The sequence below is a fragment of the Triturus cristatus genome, chromosome 7 (genome assembly GCF_964204655.1).
Source record: "Triturus cristatus chromosome 7, aTriCri1.1, whole genome shotgun sequence".
NCBI lineage: Eukaryota > Metazoa > Chordata > Amphibia > Caudata > Salamandridae > Triturus > Triturus cristatus.
The window spans coordinates 926456798-926478883 of NC_140590.1; the positions used below are offsets into that span (position 1 = coordinate 926456798).

Sequence of the window (22086 nt, forward strand, 5' to 3'; positions counted from 1 at the left end):
ATCGACTTGCAGTAATCTTTGTGGCGTAGCTAGGAGCATTGCCTGTGAGCATGTTATCGGAGATATATATATAAATAATTCTTCCTGCTTCGTAGGAAATTGAGAAAACAATACAGAGTTGTTGTGAAAGCTATGCAATAGTCTCGAATATATGACACAATCCAAAATAATTCATGAATACAAATGAGTTCCACTAGATTACATCAAGTGAAAAATTATCAGTTGCACATTGGCTACACTATGCAATTACATAATTTGACCAATTAGTTACTTTTTAATGTTATAGACTGAAAAGCACAACTGTACAATGTTTGCATTTACACTGTGAACTAATTCTAGGAGAAATACTGTATATATACATATATTTATATATATATATATATATATATATATATATATATATATATATATATATATATATATATATATATATATATATATATATATATATATATATACGAGTACCAGGCGCATTCATCCACTTCCAGGCAGGCGAGGAGAAAGCACACGGACACCTAGTCGTGCTTCAAGGAGATTTATTCAAAGTCAGCATCGGCATGACATGCCATTACGCGTTTCGGCCAGCAGGTGGCCTTGATCACATAGAGTAACAACCATACTGAACATCCTTATATACACAACACTAAGTGGTCACGTGATGAATAGTGTAGAACGACATAAAAGAAATCTGGATTGATCGTATTCAATTAAAGACAGAAGTTATCACTTATCATGATGAATTATTACGCACGTGTACAAATACATGAATATGAGTTCTTATAAAGTGCAGATGCTTATTGTGCAAAATATGCAGATTAAAGTGCAAATCGCAAGAATTTCTATGTGCAAAATACGCAATAAAGTGCACAATATAACTAGTCACATAAGGTATATGCAAAAAATGACCATATCAAAATACAGAAATATATATGATATAATAAAACCCAGACCTAGTTATCGAGGCACAATTGACAATATAAAATACCAAGATATATTAAAGCAAAATATGCAATTGAGATGTCTACATTGGTCTGCAAAGAAAATCTTAACTCTATTCATGATTATTAATGAAATAAGAGTACAAAGCATCCTTCTGCTCATGAACCAGAGAAACTACTGTACTGGTAACAAGTATGTCTGTCAAATTTGTGTTTGTTTTTTTTGTATATAAATACCTTTTTTTTTTGTTTTTTTTTGTTAAAGTGAACAAAGTGCAAAAATGTGTAAGAACAATATAATAAAAGGATGAGAGAAAGACTAAAAGCAAAAAGAAGGAGGTATTGATAAATGTGAAATATGCAGAATATTGAAATATACTACAATGAACATCATGTATAGATTCAATTACAAAAAGCTGATTCAATAAGCAAATGAGATCAACCAGATATTTGTTAACGTGTCTTCGGTAGCGATGGTCCCAAATACATTGCGGTAGATACTGCAAAAACCAAATTGTGTGGGATGTCAATTGGAAATGCCGAAGACACCAATTTCAGGAAAGATGTATCTAACAACCAAAAACAGAGGGATAAAAATAGAGTGATAAAAGAGATAAAAGCACTAAAAACAGGGAACAATTGATCACATAAATAGAAATAGAATGTCAATGGGCATCATCATGAGTCAAATTGAAAAAATGGTAAATATTAGTATAGCTATTTTCAGATACAGTTATATAAATCTTCGGTATTGTTGAGTCCCGTAGGTGCCTTGCTGTCGAACTCAAGGATATACCTTGTTTCGAGTTGTCTTAGGGTTTTTTCTCTGTTGCCCCCTCTGCGTAATGCCACAAAGTATTTAAGGCAACCTAAGTCATTGTTGTGGCACCTTTTAAAATGTCGCGCTACGGGATAGCTAGAATCATTATTAACGATGGCTCTCAAGTGCTGGAGGATTCTGACATGGGCTTGGAGTATCGTACTACCGATGTAATTTAAACCACATGTACAATTAAGAACATACACCACGAATTCTGATCTACAGGTGTAGTGGCCCTTGATTTGTCTTGCATTGGGACTGAAGGGAACAAAATATTCAGTGGTGTTTTGACCAAACTTGCAGGCCCTACAGCTTGTGCATTTAAAAAAACCATTTTAAGGTTTGAGCCATGCACTGTTTGAGGGTTTATCCTTTTTGATTTCATGAGATCTCCCTTCATTGTCCTGGCCCTTCTGAATGTGATTATAGATTTAGGGGGTAGCATAGGGGCCAGAACACCGTCAGTGAGCAGAATGGGCCAGTTTTTGTTGATAATGGCCCTAATTCTGTGGTGTTGTTTGTTGTAAGTCATGATCAGACGTGGGGCATCCGGAAATGGATCATCTGTCCCTGGATCTGGTGTATTTGGAATAGGGATGCTCAATTTGTCAATTAATAATGCATCTCTAGGCAGACTCTGCACTTTTTTATAAGCGTCCCTCAAGATCCTCTCAGTGTACCCTCTTTCCCTCATCCTCATTATAGCTTCCTCTGAGCATCTTGTTCTCTCCTCAGGTGTACTGCAAATACGCTTAATGCGGAGGAGTTCCCCATAGGGGATACTTTTTATGAGATGCTGGGGATGGGCACTGCTGGCGTGCAAGATGGAGTTGCCAGCAGTGGGTTTTCTATAGAGTGTTGTCTCAATTTTGTTGTCAATGATCATGACTTTAGTGTCAAGGAACTCAACTAAGCTGATGTCAATGTGCGAAGTGAATTTGAGATTAAAAGTGTTGTTATTTAAAACCTCAATAAAATTCATCACACTGTTAAAATCCCCATTCCAGACCATAAAAACATCATCGATAAATCTGTACCAAGTAACAATTTGAGAATCAAAGACATCCGCATATGTCCCCATGAGAACCTGCTCCTCCCACCAGCCTACATGGAGACAGGCATAACTGGGGGAGAAGCAAGCTCCCATGGCGACTCCCCTCTTTTGGGAATATAGATCATTGCCAAACATGAAATAGTTATTGTGTAAGGCCCAGTCAATTAATTCCAGAAGCATAGCGTTGTGATTGTGGAATTGGATTGGTCTGTGCTCCAGATAGTGTTTGGTAGCAGCCATACCGGTAACATGATCAATGCTTGTGTATAGTGACTCTATATCTAGAGTCACTAGCAGAAATCCCTCTTGCCATTTGACATTGTTTAATTTTCTAATAAAATCACCTGTGTCTTTGATGTAGGTGGATAAGTTCTGGACTAAAGGCTGTAAAAAATAATCCACATACCTACTGGTGTTTTCACTGATGCTGTCAATGGCCGAAATAATGGGTCTGCCTGGAACCGGCTTCACTCCTTTGTGAATTTTTGGTATGAGACGAAGTGTAGGGATTATGGGGAATTCATTATGTAAAAAGTTGAATTCATTGTTTGAGATCAAACCCTGTCTCTTGTAGGAATGCAACATCTTCCTTAGTGATTCTTTGGCGGTGTTGTAGCTCTTTATATTTGTTTTTTCGTAACAGCTGCCATCGGAAAGTTGCCTTTTAGCTTCAGTCTCATATTCATTCTTCGGCCATAAGACTATGTTACCTCCTTTGTCGGACGTGCAGATTATTAAATTCGAGTTGTTATTGAGTTTGTGTGTGTATATATATATATATATATATATATATATATATATATATAGTGTTTTATTTTTGCTTTGACATTGTAGCCACTGAACGGTCATGTAGTTAATATATACCTTCTAGGTGTCCGGTAAGGAAATCTTTCACATACATACCAAAGTGCAAAATCCATGGACAATACCTGCGTTCAAAGGCAGGACTGCCTCTTTTAAAAAAAAATTGCACATTACCTTTTAATGACGAGAGACTTTGAGTCGTCTTCCAAATAATGTGCGTGCAGGATCAAGACTGTGAGGACAAAAGAGCAACTAAGTATAAATTGCACAATGACTTCTGTCCGCCATAACAACATTGCTTTCAGATGCATATGTTGTGCCAGGGCATGACCACTTCTGAGAAGTTCCATAGTGCTTTAGTCTTCTTCCAGTAAGTCTGTTAACCATTTATTCTTCTAATAAATAATAATATAAAAACGTTGCGCTTCATACTTAGACTGTGCTGCCCAGATGAGCCACTTGATGGCAGAAAAACACAAGAGATATATTAAACTGCTCGTTTACTATTAAACAGTACTGAACGGTTACTCAAAGTTATACCTTAATCCTACATAGATGGGAAACATTCTGAAGCGTGGTTTATTGGTAAGTGGTTGGTATTGCAAAGGACCGTGGTTTTATTCTGTTTTCATATATAATGCATCACGCTAAACTGCTTTTAATAAAAGTGTAATGTCAGTGAATAATAGACGTATTCTGTTCCTAAAAACCTGTCAGCATTGTAGTTCAAAAACAGTTATAAAAAAAAGTAACACAAATCAGCCATGTTGCCTGCCCTTGTTTCTGGGGAGGATGGCCAATAATTGTTTGAAGACAAATCACATTAAAATGGAAAATGTTTCTTAGCCTCAACATCAGGTAACCGGAGTAAAGCAGGCTGGTCACAGATGATGTATCCTTAGCGAGGGCATGCTAAATCGGTGTGACATCTGGGTATCCACCTGGAGGGCATTCTGCCATTAAATAGCAAGAGGCCGATTTACCAACACTTTGGGCTGTCGCAAAGTCAAACAGAGTCATGCAAAGCAGCACAACGTCTTGATAAAGTATTTACTTTCCAGAGCAAAACTTTATTTGAAAATAGCCTTCAAGTAACGCAAATAGCGCTTTACACTACTTTGAGCTGCTTTACGAGAAGGGGGCGTCCTATTGGTGTTACATGGGTGTTCCCAGGCACCCGCCCATGGGGTTTGATGCAAGGCCTTTATTACTAAAATTGGCAGATCCGGCTTAGCGCCAAACAAACAATACCTTCTTGAGGAAGGTGCTTATAATAAAGAGTGTTTTAGTTGTTCCTAACTTTTCAAACATTGCTTGCGTCATCCATTGTACAGTACAGATATAATGTGGGAAAAGTTTTAAACTTAGTCTAAGCATAGTATTCTGTACTGGAACGGTATCCTTTCATTGCAAACCTATTCTAGGTATGACGCAGGCACCTTTGCAGTATGCACAGGTGAATGCGTGGTGCTAGGCAGCCTTAAGGAGGGCAAACACTGGGGAAAAGAGCAGCAGCACCAAAATTAAGTAGATATGGCTCTGCGCTGCTTTCTCATCCCATTCCAGTGCAGCTCAGCTTTGGTTGCTGTGCTACATTGTACTACTTTTTAGCAAATGTGCTCCCAACTCCTGCTAGAGTCTCTTCTTGTGAATTTATCAATTGTACATTTTAGCCTCATGTTGAGAAGCATTTTAATGTGTTTTAAAGTGTGAGCTCTCAAATTTGTTTTCCTCTACCCAGCTCCTGTTATATCTTTGCCACCTAGAGATGTGTATAATTTCACAGGAAATGACATTATTTTTGGGTGTGAAGTATCAGCCTATCCAATGCCACTCCTTGAATGGAAGAAAAAAGGCACTCAGCTGTCCCTACCAGGAGATGATGCTCACATCTCGGTTCAGGTAAGAGATTCTTGTGAAAAATCTTTGTGTTAAATTATGAGATTATTTTACTCTACCATGAATTGTCCACCATATTTTATTGATTTGTCCCACAATCTTCATCTTTACATACCAACCTAGACATTTCCAGTTCGTACAAAGTGTTTTCAACTACTTCACATAAACATTCCAGCGCCCTATCCAAAATCCAGCTCTCAATGAAGCACCGCAGGCCCAAAGAGGCCTGACAACCTTTTTTTTTAATTCTGGAAAGAAACAATGCTCCATGTGCTCTCTCATCCCGCGTATTACAGTCCTACCTGGGAGGCGGTGGTATATGTATGAGAAAAACAAGAACGCATATAAATGTGAATAATCTGGCAGAATTCTTCTGTGCCCTTGCCTAGTATTCTACAAAAAAGTAATATGTTCAGGACATTCTACTCCTTCTTAAAGCCTTGCTAGTCTTGTCATAACTCATTTTTGGCTGTGAGTTGCTCTTCTTCAGTTCCAGCATTAGCCGAGGTGTGTGTGTGTGTGTGTGTGTGTTTGTGTGTGTGTGTGTGTGTGTGTGTGTGTGTGTGTGTGTATATATATATATATATATATATATATATATATATATATATATATTTTTTTTTTTTTTTTTTTTTTTTTTTTTTATCCAAATGCCCAAAAGCTTTGAACTCGCACTCCCAGCACATGTCACCTTCCGGCATTAATCATGGAAACGAACCTCGGCATGTCAGGAAACATTTATTTCATTTGCCTACGCGTTTCGAGGCAGCAGCCTCTTCTTCCTGGGCACCTGCTGAAAACTGGCTTGTGGATTTTTCCTCATTGCTTGCACCTGCTGCCTTTAGTGGGCCACGTTCATTACGCTGTCTCTGTCTGGTGCATGCAGGGACTTGTGGTCCTAGGAAATGCAATTAAAACACCCACAGTGGGTTCCGTGCCAGTTTTAAATTTCTGCAGCATTAAATTAGATTAAGACACCTTTGGTAGGCTCCACGATGTCAGGTAAGTTGACTGAATCCGCATCTGCTGCGCTGATCGCAACGGGGCAAAGTTCAATGTTGCGCAGCCTCTTTTCATTCGTAAGATGGTGCAAGTTCCACGGCAGGGCGCCGTGTAAATCATTTTTTTATCCAAATGCCCAAAAGCTTTGAACTCGCACTCCCAGCACATGTCACCTTCCGGCATTAATCATGGAAACGAACCTCGGCACTTGGGGGAAGCTGCATTTTGAATGGCCAGAGCGATGTCGAGTGACCTCTTAATTGCTCACGGGCACTTTGTTTTCAATATATATATATATATATATATATATATATATATATATATATATATATATATATATATATATTCGGCTCGCAGTTCCATCGGGTATTCGTACCCGTAACAGAAGACAGCACTCACGGGGGAGAGTTCAAAAGGTTTATTTCATGAACTCCGGGCAAACAAGACGCGTTTCGGCACTTAGCCTTTGTCAATTTCTGCACGAAAACGCTGCGGCCATATTTTATTTATAAATATGCATTCATTCATGATATCCGGTATGAAAACAGAAAAAGGACTATTCATAGGACGGCAACAGATCATATCGTTCCGCCATCTTTGAATGTCTAAAAGCGGAGCAAAGTGCAATAAATATAGCATTACTTCCACATTATAACGTGAGTTAATCGTTAATCACAATTTATACAACCCTGAATGGGAAAACCAATTATACATGATAAATTCATTACTGTTGGTCATTGTAACTATCGAATTCTCGCCCATAGATGGGCCAATGATTCTGCCTTATACCAGAAATCCCATAGGACCACATCTAAACAAAATATGATCAATCAACACCCGATGTACATTTTGCATACATTACACATATATTTCAGAATGATCATAACTAAGACAAAAAGAATTGAAAAGGAGATTTAAAATGCAACATCTGCTAATTCAGTAATGATAACCTATTCATCCTAAATGTACGGCAAGCTCCTCACTGCTATTCAGACCCAGTGGGTTCTTGCTTTGCAAATCTATAATATAGCGTGATTCTAAACGCCTTAATCTCTGTATCCTGTCTCCACCCCTGGGGTTTGGTGGTACATGATCTAAACAAAAATATGATCAGAGATCCCTATTACGACAATGTGTCTTGTTATAGTGCCTCGCTACTGGGTATGATTCATCAACATTGTTGATCGCCCTCATCTGTTCTAAAATCCGTATCTTGACCGGATGTATCGTGCTTCCAATGTAACGAAGCCCACATGGACAAACCAAACAATAGATAGCATAGGGAGTGGTGCACGTGAGAAACTTGGTGATCTTTCTAGGTGTACTAAGGCCAGGGACGTCGTACGACAAAGTACGTTTGCTTTTTTTACAGGCTTTGCACTTACCACAAGGATAAAATCCATTAAGTGCTTTAAAAGATGCCCTGCTAGATTCTACATTGTGATAGCTATGGACCAAATGGTTTCTCAATGACCTTGCTTTCCTGAAAGTGACCAAAGGATTCGATGGTAAATCTTCTCTTATAGTATGGTCAGTAAGGAGAATATGCCAGTTTTTCCGCAATATCCTCTTAAGTTGGTTAGCATTTTCCGAAAAGGTAGTGATTATACGAAAAGTCCCATTGTCAGAGTTTTTTGTGGCTTTCTCCCTTAGTAAATCTCTCCTAGGGATATCATTGACTCTGTCTAAGGCTCGTGACAAGACCGCTTCGCTATAGCCTCTCACTCTAAAGCGTTGCATGCTCGATTCTGATGACTTCTGGAATTCCACATTACTGGTGTTATTCCTTTTGAGCCTTAATAGCTCCCCATATGGGATGCTATCAATAAGTGTCTTAGGATGACGACTAGTAGCAAAGAGAGTTGAATTCCCTGCAGTAGTTTTCCGATAGAGTCTAGTATGTAACTGCCCATCTATTACATACACTGTCAGATCTAAATAGTTGACCTCCTCAGTACTTACTTCACCTGAGAATCTCAGGTTAACATTATTACAGTTCAAAACATCAATATATGACTTTGCCAAATCTGGTGGACCATCAAACACAATGAACAAATCGTCAATATAACGATGCCATACCTTTATCCCCATGTTCCAAACTTGATTGGGCTCCGCCCTGGCTACCTGCTCCTCCCACCAGCCAACGAACAAGTTCGCATAGCTGGGGGCGAAGCAGGTACCCATCGCGGTCTCCGACATCTGTCTAAACAGATGTTTTTGAAACAAGAATATGTTATGAGTCAGGCAAAAACTAACAAATTCAAGAATCATACTGCTATGTTCATAAAACTTCAAATCACAAGATTCTAGGAAAAATCGTATAGCTTTTAAGCCATCAGTGTGTGCAATGCATGTATAGAGGCTAGTGATATCAAGTACCATAAGACAGTAACTAGCTTGCCATTCAATTTTATATATATATGTTAGAAAATCTTTCGTATCTCTCAAATAAGATTTCAGTTTGACCACATGTTGAGAAATAAAAAAGTCAACATACATAGATAGATGTTCCGTTAGACTGCCCTGCGAGGCAATAATCGGTCTCCCTGGGGGGTTCTTAATGTCCTTATGAACCTTAGGCAGGTAATAAAAAGTGGGGATAGTTGGATTCAGACATCTTAGAAATAAATATTCCTCTGAGTCTAATTTATTCTTTCTATACCAAGAATAAATCAACAAATGATAGTCAGTAATGCTTTGATTATACCTCTGTTCATTGGTTTTTTCATTGCACAGGATGTCGTTCAATTGATGATAGGCTTCCGTTTCATACTGATCCTTAGTAAGCAAGACAATGTTCCCACCTTTGTCCGAAGGCTTACAGACCAAAGAGGTGTCCTGAGATAAATCATCTAACACCATTTGTTGTTGCTTAGAGAAGTTCATAGTTCTCTTCCTGTATTTGTTATCATTACGTAAGCGAGTTAAATCTTTAATCACAGCATCTGAGAATGTATCAATAGCATCAGTGTATTGGAAAACGAAAAAGCACCAGGCTCAGTGCAGTGATACAAATGACACAGTGCGTTGTAACTTCAGAAACAAACCAAATTCAATGCAAAAATTATTACAAATTACTTTATTATTATTTCTATTAATTATTCTTTTTATATTCGTCAAAAGTTTTTTTCCTTTTTTTAAAAAAAAAACATTAATATACATCATTTAGTTCTGTTCGATTTGCATGAAATTATAATATCAATACATAAGTGATTATAAAACACAGAACAGATGTGACAAAGTATAAAATTAACACTGAACAAGTATGACCAAAGTATGAAGTTGACGCGTTTCGGCAGAGCCTTCTTCAGAATGTTCTTGTCAGTGGTTACTATGAAAAGCAAACAACAATACATGTTTCTTTAACTTCTAGTAGCACAATGAAAGAAAAATATACATTCAATTTAACACCATGCGATGTACATAAATTTGATCTGAAGTTACTTAGCTCTATTAGTCACCAATAAACAAGTAATTTACTCCTAACTAGGAACTATGAAAAATAGTAATGACTAACACTGAAAACTTCCAAGATCCAAATCCAAGGAGGTACTATGGTACTGAATAGATGAAGCTTTTATCAGATAAAGAACCAAAATCACATTCATACCTATTGTGAACGGAAGAGAGTGATACAGAGTGAACGATAAACACCCAAAGAAAAGAAAATCTGAATTAAATCACCATAATATTATCAGAAGAATGTGATATAGGATTCGTACCTATACTCTGATGAGCTTTTCAAGTAGAGGGAGGTAGCTTAATCTGAGGGCCCACAAAAGGAGGTGTAATCTTAAAAGAAAAAAAGTATTTAAATAAGAAAGCATAATGAGGGATATAATGTTGTCTCTATTTTGAGTTTGAATATGCCTAATTTAGAAAGTTAATAACAATTTATAATCAAGGTAAAACAGGTATCTTACTGTATCTTACTTAAGATAAGTTGTGGTCATAAATTGAAGTGATTACAATATCATGTGGCTTTCATTTTGATATGCTGAAATTCTAAAAGAAAAAAAAAATATGTAATGGACAAAACCTCTATAATGTGATCCCCCATATGTTGCTATTACCGCAATTCCTATATGCTCTTTTTAAGTTCAAAACTATTTATTGTCCTGTACTATATCGATTTTACATACCTACAATGCAATCGGATAAGGTTGAATGATAGATCAGTCTTATATTATGCCTGGTGAGCGCCCCAACTTCTCCCAACAAGTTGAAGCAAACATCTTTACATCAAGTGATGACTGATGCCAATGGATCCTGGTCGCCGCGGTGAAATCAGTCGATATATGCTTTTTTTACAAGAAACGACCTTCACAAATATTCTGAGTTATAGGTAAGGATCCCAATCCATTCTGCAATTTAAACGATAAATTGAAAAATAATCAATAATAATATATATAAATTTATCCGCATTTTACATCTCTTACATATTTACGGACCTAGTTTGAACCAAAAAATGCGTGTTGGAAGCATCTTTAATTTTGAGCCTCTTTCACTGCAAAGGATCTTTCTCTGAAGGATTGGTTACCTTAAGGGCTGATTAAGTGCCTAGTCAGTTTACTTAAAGGCCGAATTGCGCGTGTTGATGCCGGATATAGCACTCTGAGATATATGTAATAACGCCTAATATTAATGCCAATTTTCCAACTATCTATCTCTTCTTAAGTTAGAACTCTTATATATAATGACTCGCTATATAAGAGTATGCCACTGATTACTATCTAGCCTCCCGTCTATACTTGGAGGCAGGCTCCTATACATGCTACCTCGCTAGCTAACAAACTGGCGAACCCCGCCGCTGACTTGTTACATACCGGAAGTAACGGCACAGATCCCTCGATCCTGCTCACATAATGTCGTGCTGCTGAACGACACCAAACGCCATAAGCTATCCTTTATACGCTTCGGTAGATTCTGAACACCTGAACGGTGACGCGTTTTTTAGAGCGCGCGTATTTTCTAGAAAAAATGTTACGAATAACGCGGCCATCTTGTAATGTGAAGAAAAGTGGATGTCAACATAGGTTTAGACAAAGCTAAAGAGAATTGTGAAGGGGTATGAATCTATTTACTTAACATTTTCTTTTTTTTAATAAAAAACAGTACTGAGCTCTAAGTCTCTCGCTATAAAAAGAACATATAATGAAATGAAAAAAACAAACATAATGACGTTCTGTATCGTCAACCAATGAAAAATATTTTTTTAAAAAGGAGAGGGTGTCATGGATTGGCTATCGAACACAAGATCCTATTGACAACATTAACCTGGCCAAGTGGCAAGTATCCCTAAAAAACAAGATGGTAACTGAGCGTCCATGTGCAGGCACAGTAGTAAGGAGGATGCAAGAAGTACTACAAGATTCTTAATGTTACATTAACTTATTTAATCGCCTGATCCCATGGTATATCCATATTCAACCCCCTATTAGCTGTGTTTAAAGTGAAAATCCAGAACACTTCCCTGAACTTTCTGATGACATCCATATTTAAACCTGCTTTATATGTGATTCTCTCAATGATATGCCATCGCATATCTTCAGGTTGATGATTCTGCTCCAAATAGTGATTAACCATTGGGGCTGTGACCTTTTTTGTTCTTATAGCTGACCTGTGCTCTGTTAGCCTGACATTTAGGGCTCTGCTTGTTTCACCCACATACCCAAGATTACATGGGCATACTATCAGGTAAATAACATTAGATGTCTTGCAATTGTTTAAACTGGTTGAATTTATAATCTGATTGTTAAACCGAAATGTGGGGCCCTCTATTGCTAAGGCGCATGATTTACAACTGGTACATTTGTACGTGCCAACCACTGGCTGCATGTTTGTTAAACTGGTTTGACAGGATGACACATGTTTGTTCATGCGAGAGTTGACTATGTAGTCTTTTAGATTTTTGTTGCGCCTAAAGGCAAACATGGGTTTAGGCATGATGTCCTTTGTGAATGTATCTGCATTTAGTATTTGCCAGCTGGAAAAGACCGCATGTCTAATCCTGTCATTCAACATGGAATGACGGGCAATGAATACCAAAGATGGAACTTTCGTATCCTGTCTTTTGGTTAACAAGTGCTGACGATCAAAAAAGCGAGCTTGTTTGTATGAGTCTCTAATGATTTTTTTAGGATAACCTCTATTTTGAAATTTTTCCTTCATCGCTGATGCCTTGGTGTCAAAATCTGTTATGTTGGTACAATTACGTCTGAGACGCAAAAACTCACCAAAAGGGATACTATTTTTATGTATCACAGGATGAAAGCTGTCATAGTGCAGGATGGTGTTCCTCGCTGTCGGTTTGATGAATAGGTCCAATGACAGTGTTCCCGACTCGTGCTTAATGAGGACATCTAGGTATTCTACCTGTTTAGTGCTAATGGTGTAAGTGAACCGAATATTGATGTCGCATAAATTGATCCATTCTAGGAACTGTTGAAGATTTTCTTCTGCATCGATCCAGACAAAAAAAACATCATCTATGAATCGTGACCATTTGGTCACAGATTCATAGAACGGAGCAATCTCGTTGAAAATAAACCTATTTTCAAATAACGACATGTAGATGTTCGCTATTGTAGGGGCGCAAGATGCGCCCATACTTACACCTTGACATTGCTGATAGAGTTGACCTTTGAACTCAAAAACGTTTTCAGATAGTACTATTTTCAAACATTCCAAAATGAAAATAGTTGGTCCTGCGATATTGAATGCGTTGAGAAACCAATGAACAGCTTCAATAGCTCCATCAATAGGGATGTTACTGTACAAAGACTCAATATCCATGGTGACTAGGAATTGAGTCCTTGGACAAAATGCAGTGCCTTCCACTAGATTAATGATGTGTCTGGTATCCTGCACAAAGGCAGGCGTCTTGGAGACATATGGGCAGAGCAACGCATCCACATATTTAGCCAACGGTTCTGTGACCGAGCCTATAGTTGTAACAATCGGCCTAAGTGGAGGATCTTTCTCACTCTTGTGAATCTTGGGGATTCCATAGATGCTGGCCAGCCGTGGATTATCCACATTCAAAAAGTTCCATTCTTTTTCACAAATTTCTCCATCTCTCAGGGCTCGATCAGTGATTTTACGTATCTTGGCTGCAACTTTCATAATCACTTATGTATTGATATTATAATTTCATGCAAATCGAACAGAACTAAATGATGTATATTAATGTTTTTTTTTTAAAAAAGGAAAAAAACTTTTGACGAATATAAAAAGAATAATTAATAGAAATAATAATAAAGTAATTTGTAATAATTTTTGCATTGAATTTGGTTTGTTTCTGAAGTTACAACGCACTGTGTCATTTGTATCACTGCACTGAGCCTGGTGCTTTTTCGTTTTCCAATATATTGTATTTCCCTGCCAAGGCTTATCCTTTTTGCAGGGGACCCCTTTGTTTTCCAAATATCAATAGCATCAGTGGCCATTTGTGGGAGAAATACCGATGCAGGTTTAAATGAACTCATGCCTCCACTTTGTTGGATTTCAAGTTGGGCCATTAGTTGTGTTGAGCCAATGTTAGCATCTTCTATCTCTGTGGTCTCAGTTCTTAGACCCTCTAATACTTTCAAGGTTGCAATGTCTTTGCCGGTTAAATTGTCTGTTTCAGTTCTTCTGTAACCAGAACTCTTGTTTTTACTAGTAGATGGTTTCAGCTTAAAATATTTATGCAACTTCAGCTTACGAGTGAATTTAAACAAATCAATCCTTGTCTGTGTAAATTCAATGCTCTTATGTGGACAAAATAAGAGACCAAGTAGAACTGATTCCTCTTCTGTAGTCAAGTCTCTCGGGGTCAGATTGATTATCGTCAAATTGTCTTGCCTCATTTCCGTTTGTTGAAGAACTTCTTGCTGCGAGTTATATATATATATATATATATATATATATATATATATATATATATATATATATATATATACAGTCCTTTTCCGCTCCTTTTTCAGCGGAGATAAAGGCACTGACCTCTCGCTTCCAGAAATCGAATGACAAATCCCACAACACGGAGAGTGGGTGAAGCAGGTGATTTATTTCCCAAAAATGTTAATTTCAGAAAATAGCAGGACCAGTGTCCTCCATGACGCGTTTCGCTCCACGCAGGGAGCTTGATCACATGATGCGTCTCCGTGTGATGATGTCATACATAGAGACACTGAGCACCAACCATGTGAGAAAAATGAAATGAAAAACAGACTACAAAATTATCATCATTTAGTATCACAATGTCCGAATACTTGATAATAATGATATACATATCATATGCAAAAAAAAACGCTTATAAAAGATAGCACATCGTAATGACAGAAAAAAACAAATGTTTCCGAAATTACAAATAGATGACAAAAGGGCGGTAATCAAATGAATACATAGTGAATATAATCCACCTCTAAAGTTACCTATATTGCCCTTGGGGAAAACTTTCTAGAGAATAGAGGACAAGTGTCCAGAATTAAAAACCCAACAATACTGTCATGTCTTAAATAAATGCGTAAAAAACGGATATAAACCTTGCAAGTGCAGAAAACGGACATTTGATGTTACAAAAAGAGAGAAATACTGCATAGAGTAATAGCTAAACCAAAATACCTAGGGAGATTCCGACATATCTAAATAAACAGTTTGGCAATGCACATGTCTCACTCAAATGCAGGTGTAATAGTAAAGGAAGCTTGTCACTGAATAGAATCCATAGGCTAAAAAACATAAGGTAAAAAGTGACATGAATTTGACCAAACAAGATGAACTAAAAGCCCATATTAGTCATATTAGCAGCATGTGTGAAGAAATAGCAATGCTAGTGCAACAATTATAAATATGCTAAAAACCATAAATAGATAAAATCTCCTGTTGTAAAATTGCATGGAAAAAATACTAAAACTCTATCCAAGAAATAACCCAATGATAAATAGTCTGTAGAAATCTAAAAGCTAAAGTGCTTAAAAAACAGTGCAATATAGTGCTCTAAGACAACGATAGAATCAATAGCAGCAAGTCAAGATAGTCTTATGGGCAGAGAATACATGTATATATAACTCTCTTATTCTCATTGTACACAGAAAGGATAAAAATACAAAATACAAAACATGGTATATCAATCATATATATATATTACCTACTGGCGGTCACCAGTAGGTAGTTATAGTTAGAACCTAGTTTCCATAGGAGAAGCATTATTTGATTTGCTAAAAACTTTGGCGTTGTTTGACGAATCTTCAGGAAATTCTCCCCAAAAAAGTCTATCTAGGTCAGCTCCTACCCTGTAAGTTTTGGGGTGATTCGTCAAGCGGGGGCTGAGAAAAAAGGGGGGTCCAAAAACACATTTTCCCCATGTTAATTTCCATATGAAATTTTGAGATGGGCTACAGCCCGAACTGCTGAACGGAATTACCCCAAATCTGGCAAAAAGGTAGAGCTTGGTTCAGAAAGCGACCTTTTTTTTAAATGGTTTAAATCTGTTCAGTAGTTGCTGAGAAATTCAAAAAATAAAAGTTTTGATATCTATGGCCGCGGTGGAGTCGCGACCCCTCCCGACCACGAGCTTTATTCTAATTGGCTATCAACACTCCAAACCAGGAAGTGTTGGCAGCCTTCTTGTGACTCGGTAGAACCGGGTCACAAGAAAACCGAAAAACATAGGTGAAAAAAAGAAAAGGGGGCAGGGTAGAAACACCCTGACCCCTAGGCCTCCTCAGGGCGTCCCAAAAGGACCTCCAGGGCCCCCCCAAAAAATCAGCTGAATTCGCGCTCGGGTCGCGAATTCAGCCGAGAAATTTTTTAAAAAAGAAACGCCGGCTCCAACTCTTTGTTGTATTGAAGCCCCTGGGTGGGCCAGGTTCCGGGGGCACTGAAAAAAAGTGTGGGGGGGCTCCAATCCCCCCACACTGCCCCAGGGACCTCCACCTCCCCGGGGCAAGATTTATGAGTTGTTGGGGGGCACACAACCCCTCCCGCAGCCCTGGAGACCACCACCCCCGGGGCTTCTTTTTTAATGTGTGGGGGGCCTCCAAGGCCCCCCCAAGCCCCGGGGACCACCACCCCCAGGGCTTTTATTAATTATTTGCGGGGGGCACACGGCCCCCGCTGCCCCGGGGACCACCACCCCCCAGGGCTTTTAAATGAAAATAAATAAACCTGTTTGGGGGCCCCCACATGCCCCAGACCACCACCTCCACCGGGCAGTGCAGTAGTTGCGAAGGGGCCCCCCTCCAGGAGCCCTTGATGGCCCTGGGGACCGCCATCTCCCTGGGCCGGCTCCTGCAGTGTCCCAGGGTGCCCACACTGCTGTTTGCTATGGCAGGGCGGGAGCCGTGCGGCTCCCGCCCTGTCATAGCAAACACTGGTTTGGATTTTGTAAGTGAGAGCAAGTTCCCTGCTCTCGCTTACAAAATCCAAACCACATTGCTTTTCCACAAGAGGAGCTGCATGTTAGCAGCTCCCCTTATGGAAAAGCAATGCCGGCTCCCGCAGGAGCTGGAGCCTGCGGGACCGTGGGGAAATTGGGGTCCCCCACGGTCCCCAACAAATAGGGCCGGCCCCGGGGGATGGGTTCCCCGGGGCTAGAAGCGGCCCAGGTGGGGGGCCATGCGGACCCCTCCATCAATGAATAAAAAAAAAAAATTAGGCACAGCCCCGTGGGATGGGGTCCCCGGGGCCACTTGAGGCCTAAGGAGGGGGGCTACGCAGTCCCCTCCTTTAAAAATAAATATTTTTTTAAAATCAAAATGTGGCCATGCCGCGGGGGATGGGGTCCGCGGGGGATGGGGTCCCCGGGGCCGAAATTGGCCTCGGGAGGGGGGCCGCGCGTCCCCCTTCCCGTTTAATTTTTTTTTTTTAAAGTAGGCCCTGGGGATGGGGTCCCCAGGGCCCCAAATAATCTAAAAGGAGGGGCGCCACACAGCCTCCCTTGAAGAAAAAAAAAAAGCTGGCATCGCAGCGGAGGCCACGCCCCCTAACTGCAGCACTCAGCAAACGCGCCCCCTGGCGAGTTGTAGGTGGGGGCATTAATTTCCCTTGAATACTGAGGGTCCTTGGGGGCCAACTAGCCCACCAGGTACCTCCAGTATGCACCAGGGAGATGCGTTGCAGAGAGGTGTACAAAGGGGCATGGCAATGCAGATCCCTGGCGCATACTGGAGGTACCTGGTGGGCTAGTTTGCCCCCAGGGACCCTCAGGATTCAAGGGGACTTAATCCCCTAACTTAAAATGCGCCACAGGGCGCATTTGCACACTTGTCACATTAGGCCCCGCCCCTTCCCTGCACCACTGTGCAAACGCACCCCTTCGCCCGTTTGGCGCAGTTCTGTGGTGCTTATTGGAGGTAGATGGTGGGCTAGTTGGCCCCCAGGGACCCTCAGGACTCAAGGGGACTTAATCCCCCAATTTATAATGCACATGGGGTCTGTTTGCACAGTGGTGCAGGGAGGGGGCATGGCCTCATGTGACAAGTGTGCAGACGCGTCCTGTGGCGTGTTTTAAGTTGGGGAATTAAGTCCCCTTCAATCCTGAGGGTCCCTGGGGGCCAACTAGCCCACCAGGTACGTCCAGTAAGCGCCACAGAGTTGCAGTGCAGAGAGGTGTAAAAAGGGGCGTGGCCTCGGACCACCTCTCCGCAACGCAGCTCTGTGGCACTTACTGGAGCTACCTGGTGGGCTAGTTGGCCTCAGGGACCCTGAGGATTCTAGGGGAACTAATCCCCCAAATTAAAACCCGCCAGGGGGTGCATTTGCACAGTGGTGAAGGGAGGAGGCAGGGCCTGATGTGACATGTGTGTACTTATGCAATCACTCCATCAAAACCCAAGCGCTCATAAATTCACCATGCACTCTCCTTGCAGCACTCTAATCATCCAGTCACTACCCATGCACTCATGCAATGACCCAGGCACTAACACATGCACTGCTACAATCCCCTGCGCACTACCCATGCAGACCTCTAACCACCTACACAGTACTGATTCACTCCTGAAATTACCCAGGTTGTACCCATGCACTCCAGAAATCCCTCTGTACTAATCCAATCACTCCGCCAGAACCCATGCAGTTATAAAATCCCCATGCACTGTCCTTGCAGCACTCTAATCATCCAGTCCCTACCCATGAACTCATGCAATGACCCAGGCACTATCTTATGACAAATACAGAGGAGGTCATGCTAATTACAGGGGTTCCCCAATGCATAGTGTTCCCTAGTGTATGTAGGTGTTTTCACTGTATTCTAAGTGTCTGGCTCCGGCCTGGTTAGTCAGAGTCAGTTACCACCAGTACCCGTCACTAAAATGTTGGGGGCACAGGAGGACTTTCTGCTCCTCTGTTGGTTCTTTCTGCACATCTCTTGCTTCTTCCTGCGCTTTTCTTCGTCTTTCTGGACTTCTGTTGCCTCTTTATGCATTTGTCTTGCTTTTTTCTGCGCATTTCGTCCTCTTTCTTCACATGTCCTAACTTTGTAGACATAGCTAGAAATTAGCATTTAAAAAACCATTGACATTCACTGAAAAAAACATAGGTTTCAGGCACGTTATAGTTAGAAATTAGCATTTAAAAAAACATTGAAATTCACTGAAAAAAACATAGGTTTCAGGCACGTTATAGTTAGAAATTAGCATTTAGAAATTCACTGAAAAAAACATAGGTTTCAGGGACGTTATAGTTAGTTGGACATTTCACTGGTACAAAACCATAGAAATTCGCCCGTTATAGTTAGTTCAGCTAACTATAACGCGCGCCCCCGCAATGCACTGCTGATGACGTCACATATTACATCATTCATGATCTGGTCAGTGATATCACTGATGACATCATCCACATCAAAATCTAATGCTCCTCCTCACACTCTAATATAATCTTTGATACACCCACTGTAAAATACAGACTACCATTTTCGAAACCATCGACACACCAATACCCGTTACTACATACGCACTCACTGATTCCAAGGTCTACACACACATCCACTCATTCACCCATACAATCACTCATACATACAGTCACTCATCAATACAACACTATCATATGCACTCATACACCTATACAGACACTCACACACCGCCACTCATCCATGGAGTTACTCACACACCTAGTCAGTCATGCAAAGAATCAATCACACTCCCATTTCCTCACCTATACAGTTATACACACACCACCTCACTTATTCAAACATATACTAACACATACTTACTCTCCTATACAATCACTGATACAAGTACACACTCATCCATACAGCCACTCTCAAAATCACTGACTCTCACGTATAGTCATTTATATACTTCAAGTCTCACATACACTGCCTTTTACATATGTAGTTACTTGGACATGTACCATTGAGACATCCAATATCTCACCAACACACCCAAACACACACTCCCACCCATACAGCTATTTCCACATGCACTCTTAAACCCATACACCCAGTGAATTAACCACTCAAACATCTATGCACAGTCACGCACCTCCCACCCACCCACACACACACTCAATCTCCTATACAAATACTCAGGCAACCAATCAATAACCCATATAGACACTCATGTAGCTACTTACCAACACATGCTGCAGCATACACAACAACAGACATACTGCTACACACATTCAGACAGTATAGTCACTAACCCATGCATTCAGTAAGACACATTTAATCACTCACTTTTAAAGTCAGTCACGCACCTACTAAGTCCTCCATCCAGACACTTATATACCCACTCATTCTTCAATACACCTTGGCATATATAAGGGTGGGTGTAGTTGGCAGAGTGAGTACTACTACTCCGCCAACAGAGACCTCATATATTTTTGGTAAAATAACAAGTATCTCTTTCTTTAAATGCTAAAATGCATATAGTCATTTCAACAAAAGTGAAAGTGATAATTTAGCAAGCAGTGAGAGAGGTGATGATTTTGGGATCCTCTCTAACCTAGGGAGAGAACCGAGCAGATGCCTTGAAAACAAAGAGCACATCTTGCTGAATGATTCGGTGATGGTCCCATCCTCTTAGGACCAACCCAAGCACAGTTATTATGGGCAAAAATATAATCCCAACCAAAGGCCCTGCAAAGCATTATGAGACAAGATTAGCAGTGGGCAGTGAATATTATAGTATCCAATATCAAAATAATTCTACAAAGAGCTGCAGTTCAACTCGTCGTTACTAGGTGTCCCTCATGAGTCAAATGCAAAAGCATAGAAATTATTACATCAAGCTGCAGTTCCACTAGTCGTTACTAGATGTCCCTCACGAGTCAAATGCAAAAGCATTGAAACCCTGAGATGAGAGCTAATACTATAAATTCTACAAAGAGCTGAACTGCAGCTTCAGGAAAGGGTTTCAATGCTTTTGTATTTGACTCGTGAGGGACATCAAACGATGGCTGTACGCATATTGCATAAGTGTAGATAAATGTTATGTTGTAGCTAGCTCCAATAATAGATAGAGGCAGGCAGCCGAAAAGTTTTTCAGTTTTTTTACAGTATTGATGTAGCTTGGCGTAGAGGCATATTCTGTCGGACATAGTTGTTACCATAGTGAGCGTAGCCATTTCTAGAAGTAGAATTAGTAGTAGGATGGCCGCAAAGAGGGTGAGAATTATGGGCACTGTTCCTGTTATTCCAGAGATGATCGAAAGAATGTCTGAATGTAGTCTGGAATTCAAAGAAGAACAGTTTGAAAGCGTGTTAGAAGGCTGTAGGAGACCGTGTTAAAACAGTGTGCCAGACCTTGAGTGTGACATGTGTTGAACATTGTGTAACAATTCACAAAGTGTAATTGGTGGTTCGTATTTAAAAGGGAGTGTATTTTATTTGAAGTTCGTGGTATCTGCAGTCGATAAATCTCTTTTGCAGAAGTGAGGGAGACTTCTGTTCTGAACAAAGGTGCTTTTAGTTAGGTTTGTTTCTTGAAATGTGTTTTCAAACTAGGAATTGAAGGCCAAGTTGAAGTTTGGGAGTTAGTTTGTGTGGGTGGGAATAGATATTGCCACAGGAAGTTACTGTGTTTGAAACAGTAAGGACATGCGGTATGCCAGCTCATATTCCGTAGGAGTGTATGTTATTGAGAAGCAGATAACTGTCGTTAGAAAGCTGTGTGAATGTTGGTGTGATTGTGGGAGTTGGTGTCCTTTTAAGAAAGGACGCAAGATTGGTGGCTGTAAGCTTAGAAGCGCCTTGTAGTTGGACATTCTTGGATAGTAATGAATGACTGCCATTGTGGTCGCACTATTCAACTGTGAGAAAAACTTTTGTATGCTCTTTAAGACAGCGATATGTAAATGGAATAAGCCACTGCTCGTGAATAAACGCGCTACCTTATATAATGACATTGAACATGACAAACAACATGTGCACGTAGCAGACTCAATGACACTATATGCTGTGGGAACCGTGGCTAGCCATGTATACAAACTAAACATGGCATGGCACCTCTGCCTTACTATGCAGAATGCGGGGAGAGATGAGAGCAAAGTATGTGTGAAGGTGGCAAGTAATTCTCCATTATAAAAGTATACAATGCAAAGTCTTGAGGGGATGTGTCGGACAGACTTGAGTATGCAGAGCACAG

The 22086-nt window shown here is 40.2% G+C and overlaps 1 protein-coding gene across 2 annotated transcripts in view; it reads left to right on the forward strand.

The window, feature by feature from the left end:
- Positions 1-22086, forward strand: part of LOC146810849 (kazal-type serine protease inhibitor domain-containing protein 1-like) — a 129197-nt gene that overhangs the window by 34353 nt on the left and 72758 nt on the right. For both annotated transcript variants that reach the window (XM_085614456.1, XM_085614457.1), the window contains exon 2: positions 5358-5518. In XM_085614456.1, the coding sequence (XP_085470582.1) occupies positions 5358-5518 (161 nt within the window). The remainder of the gene's footprint in view (positions 1-5357; positions 5519-22086) is intronic.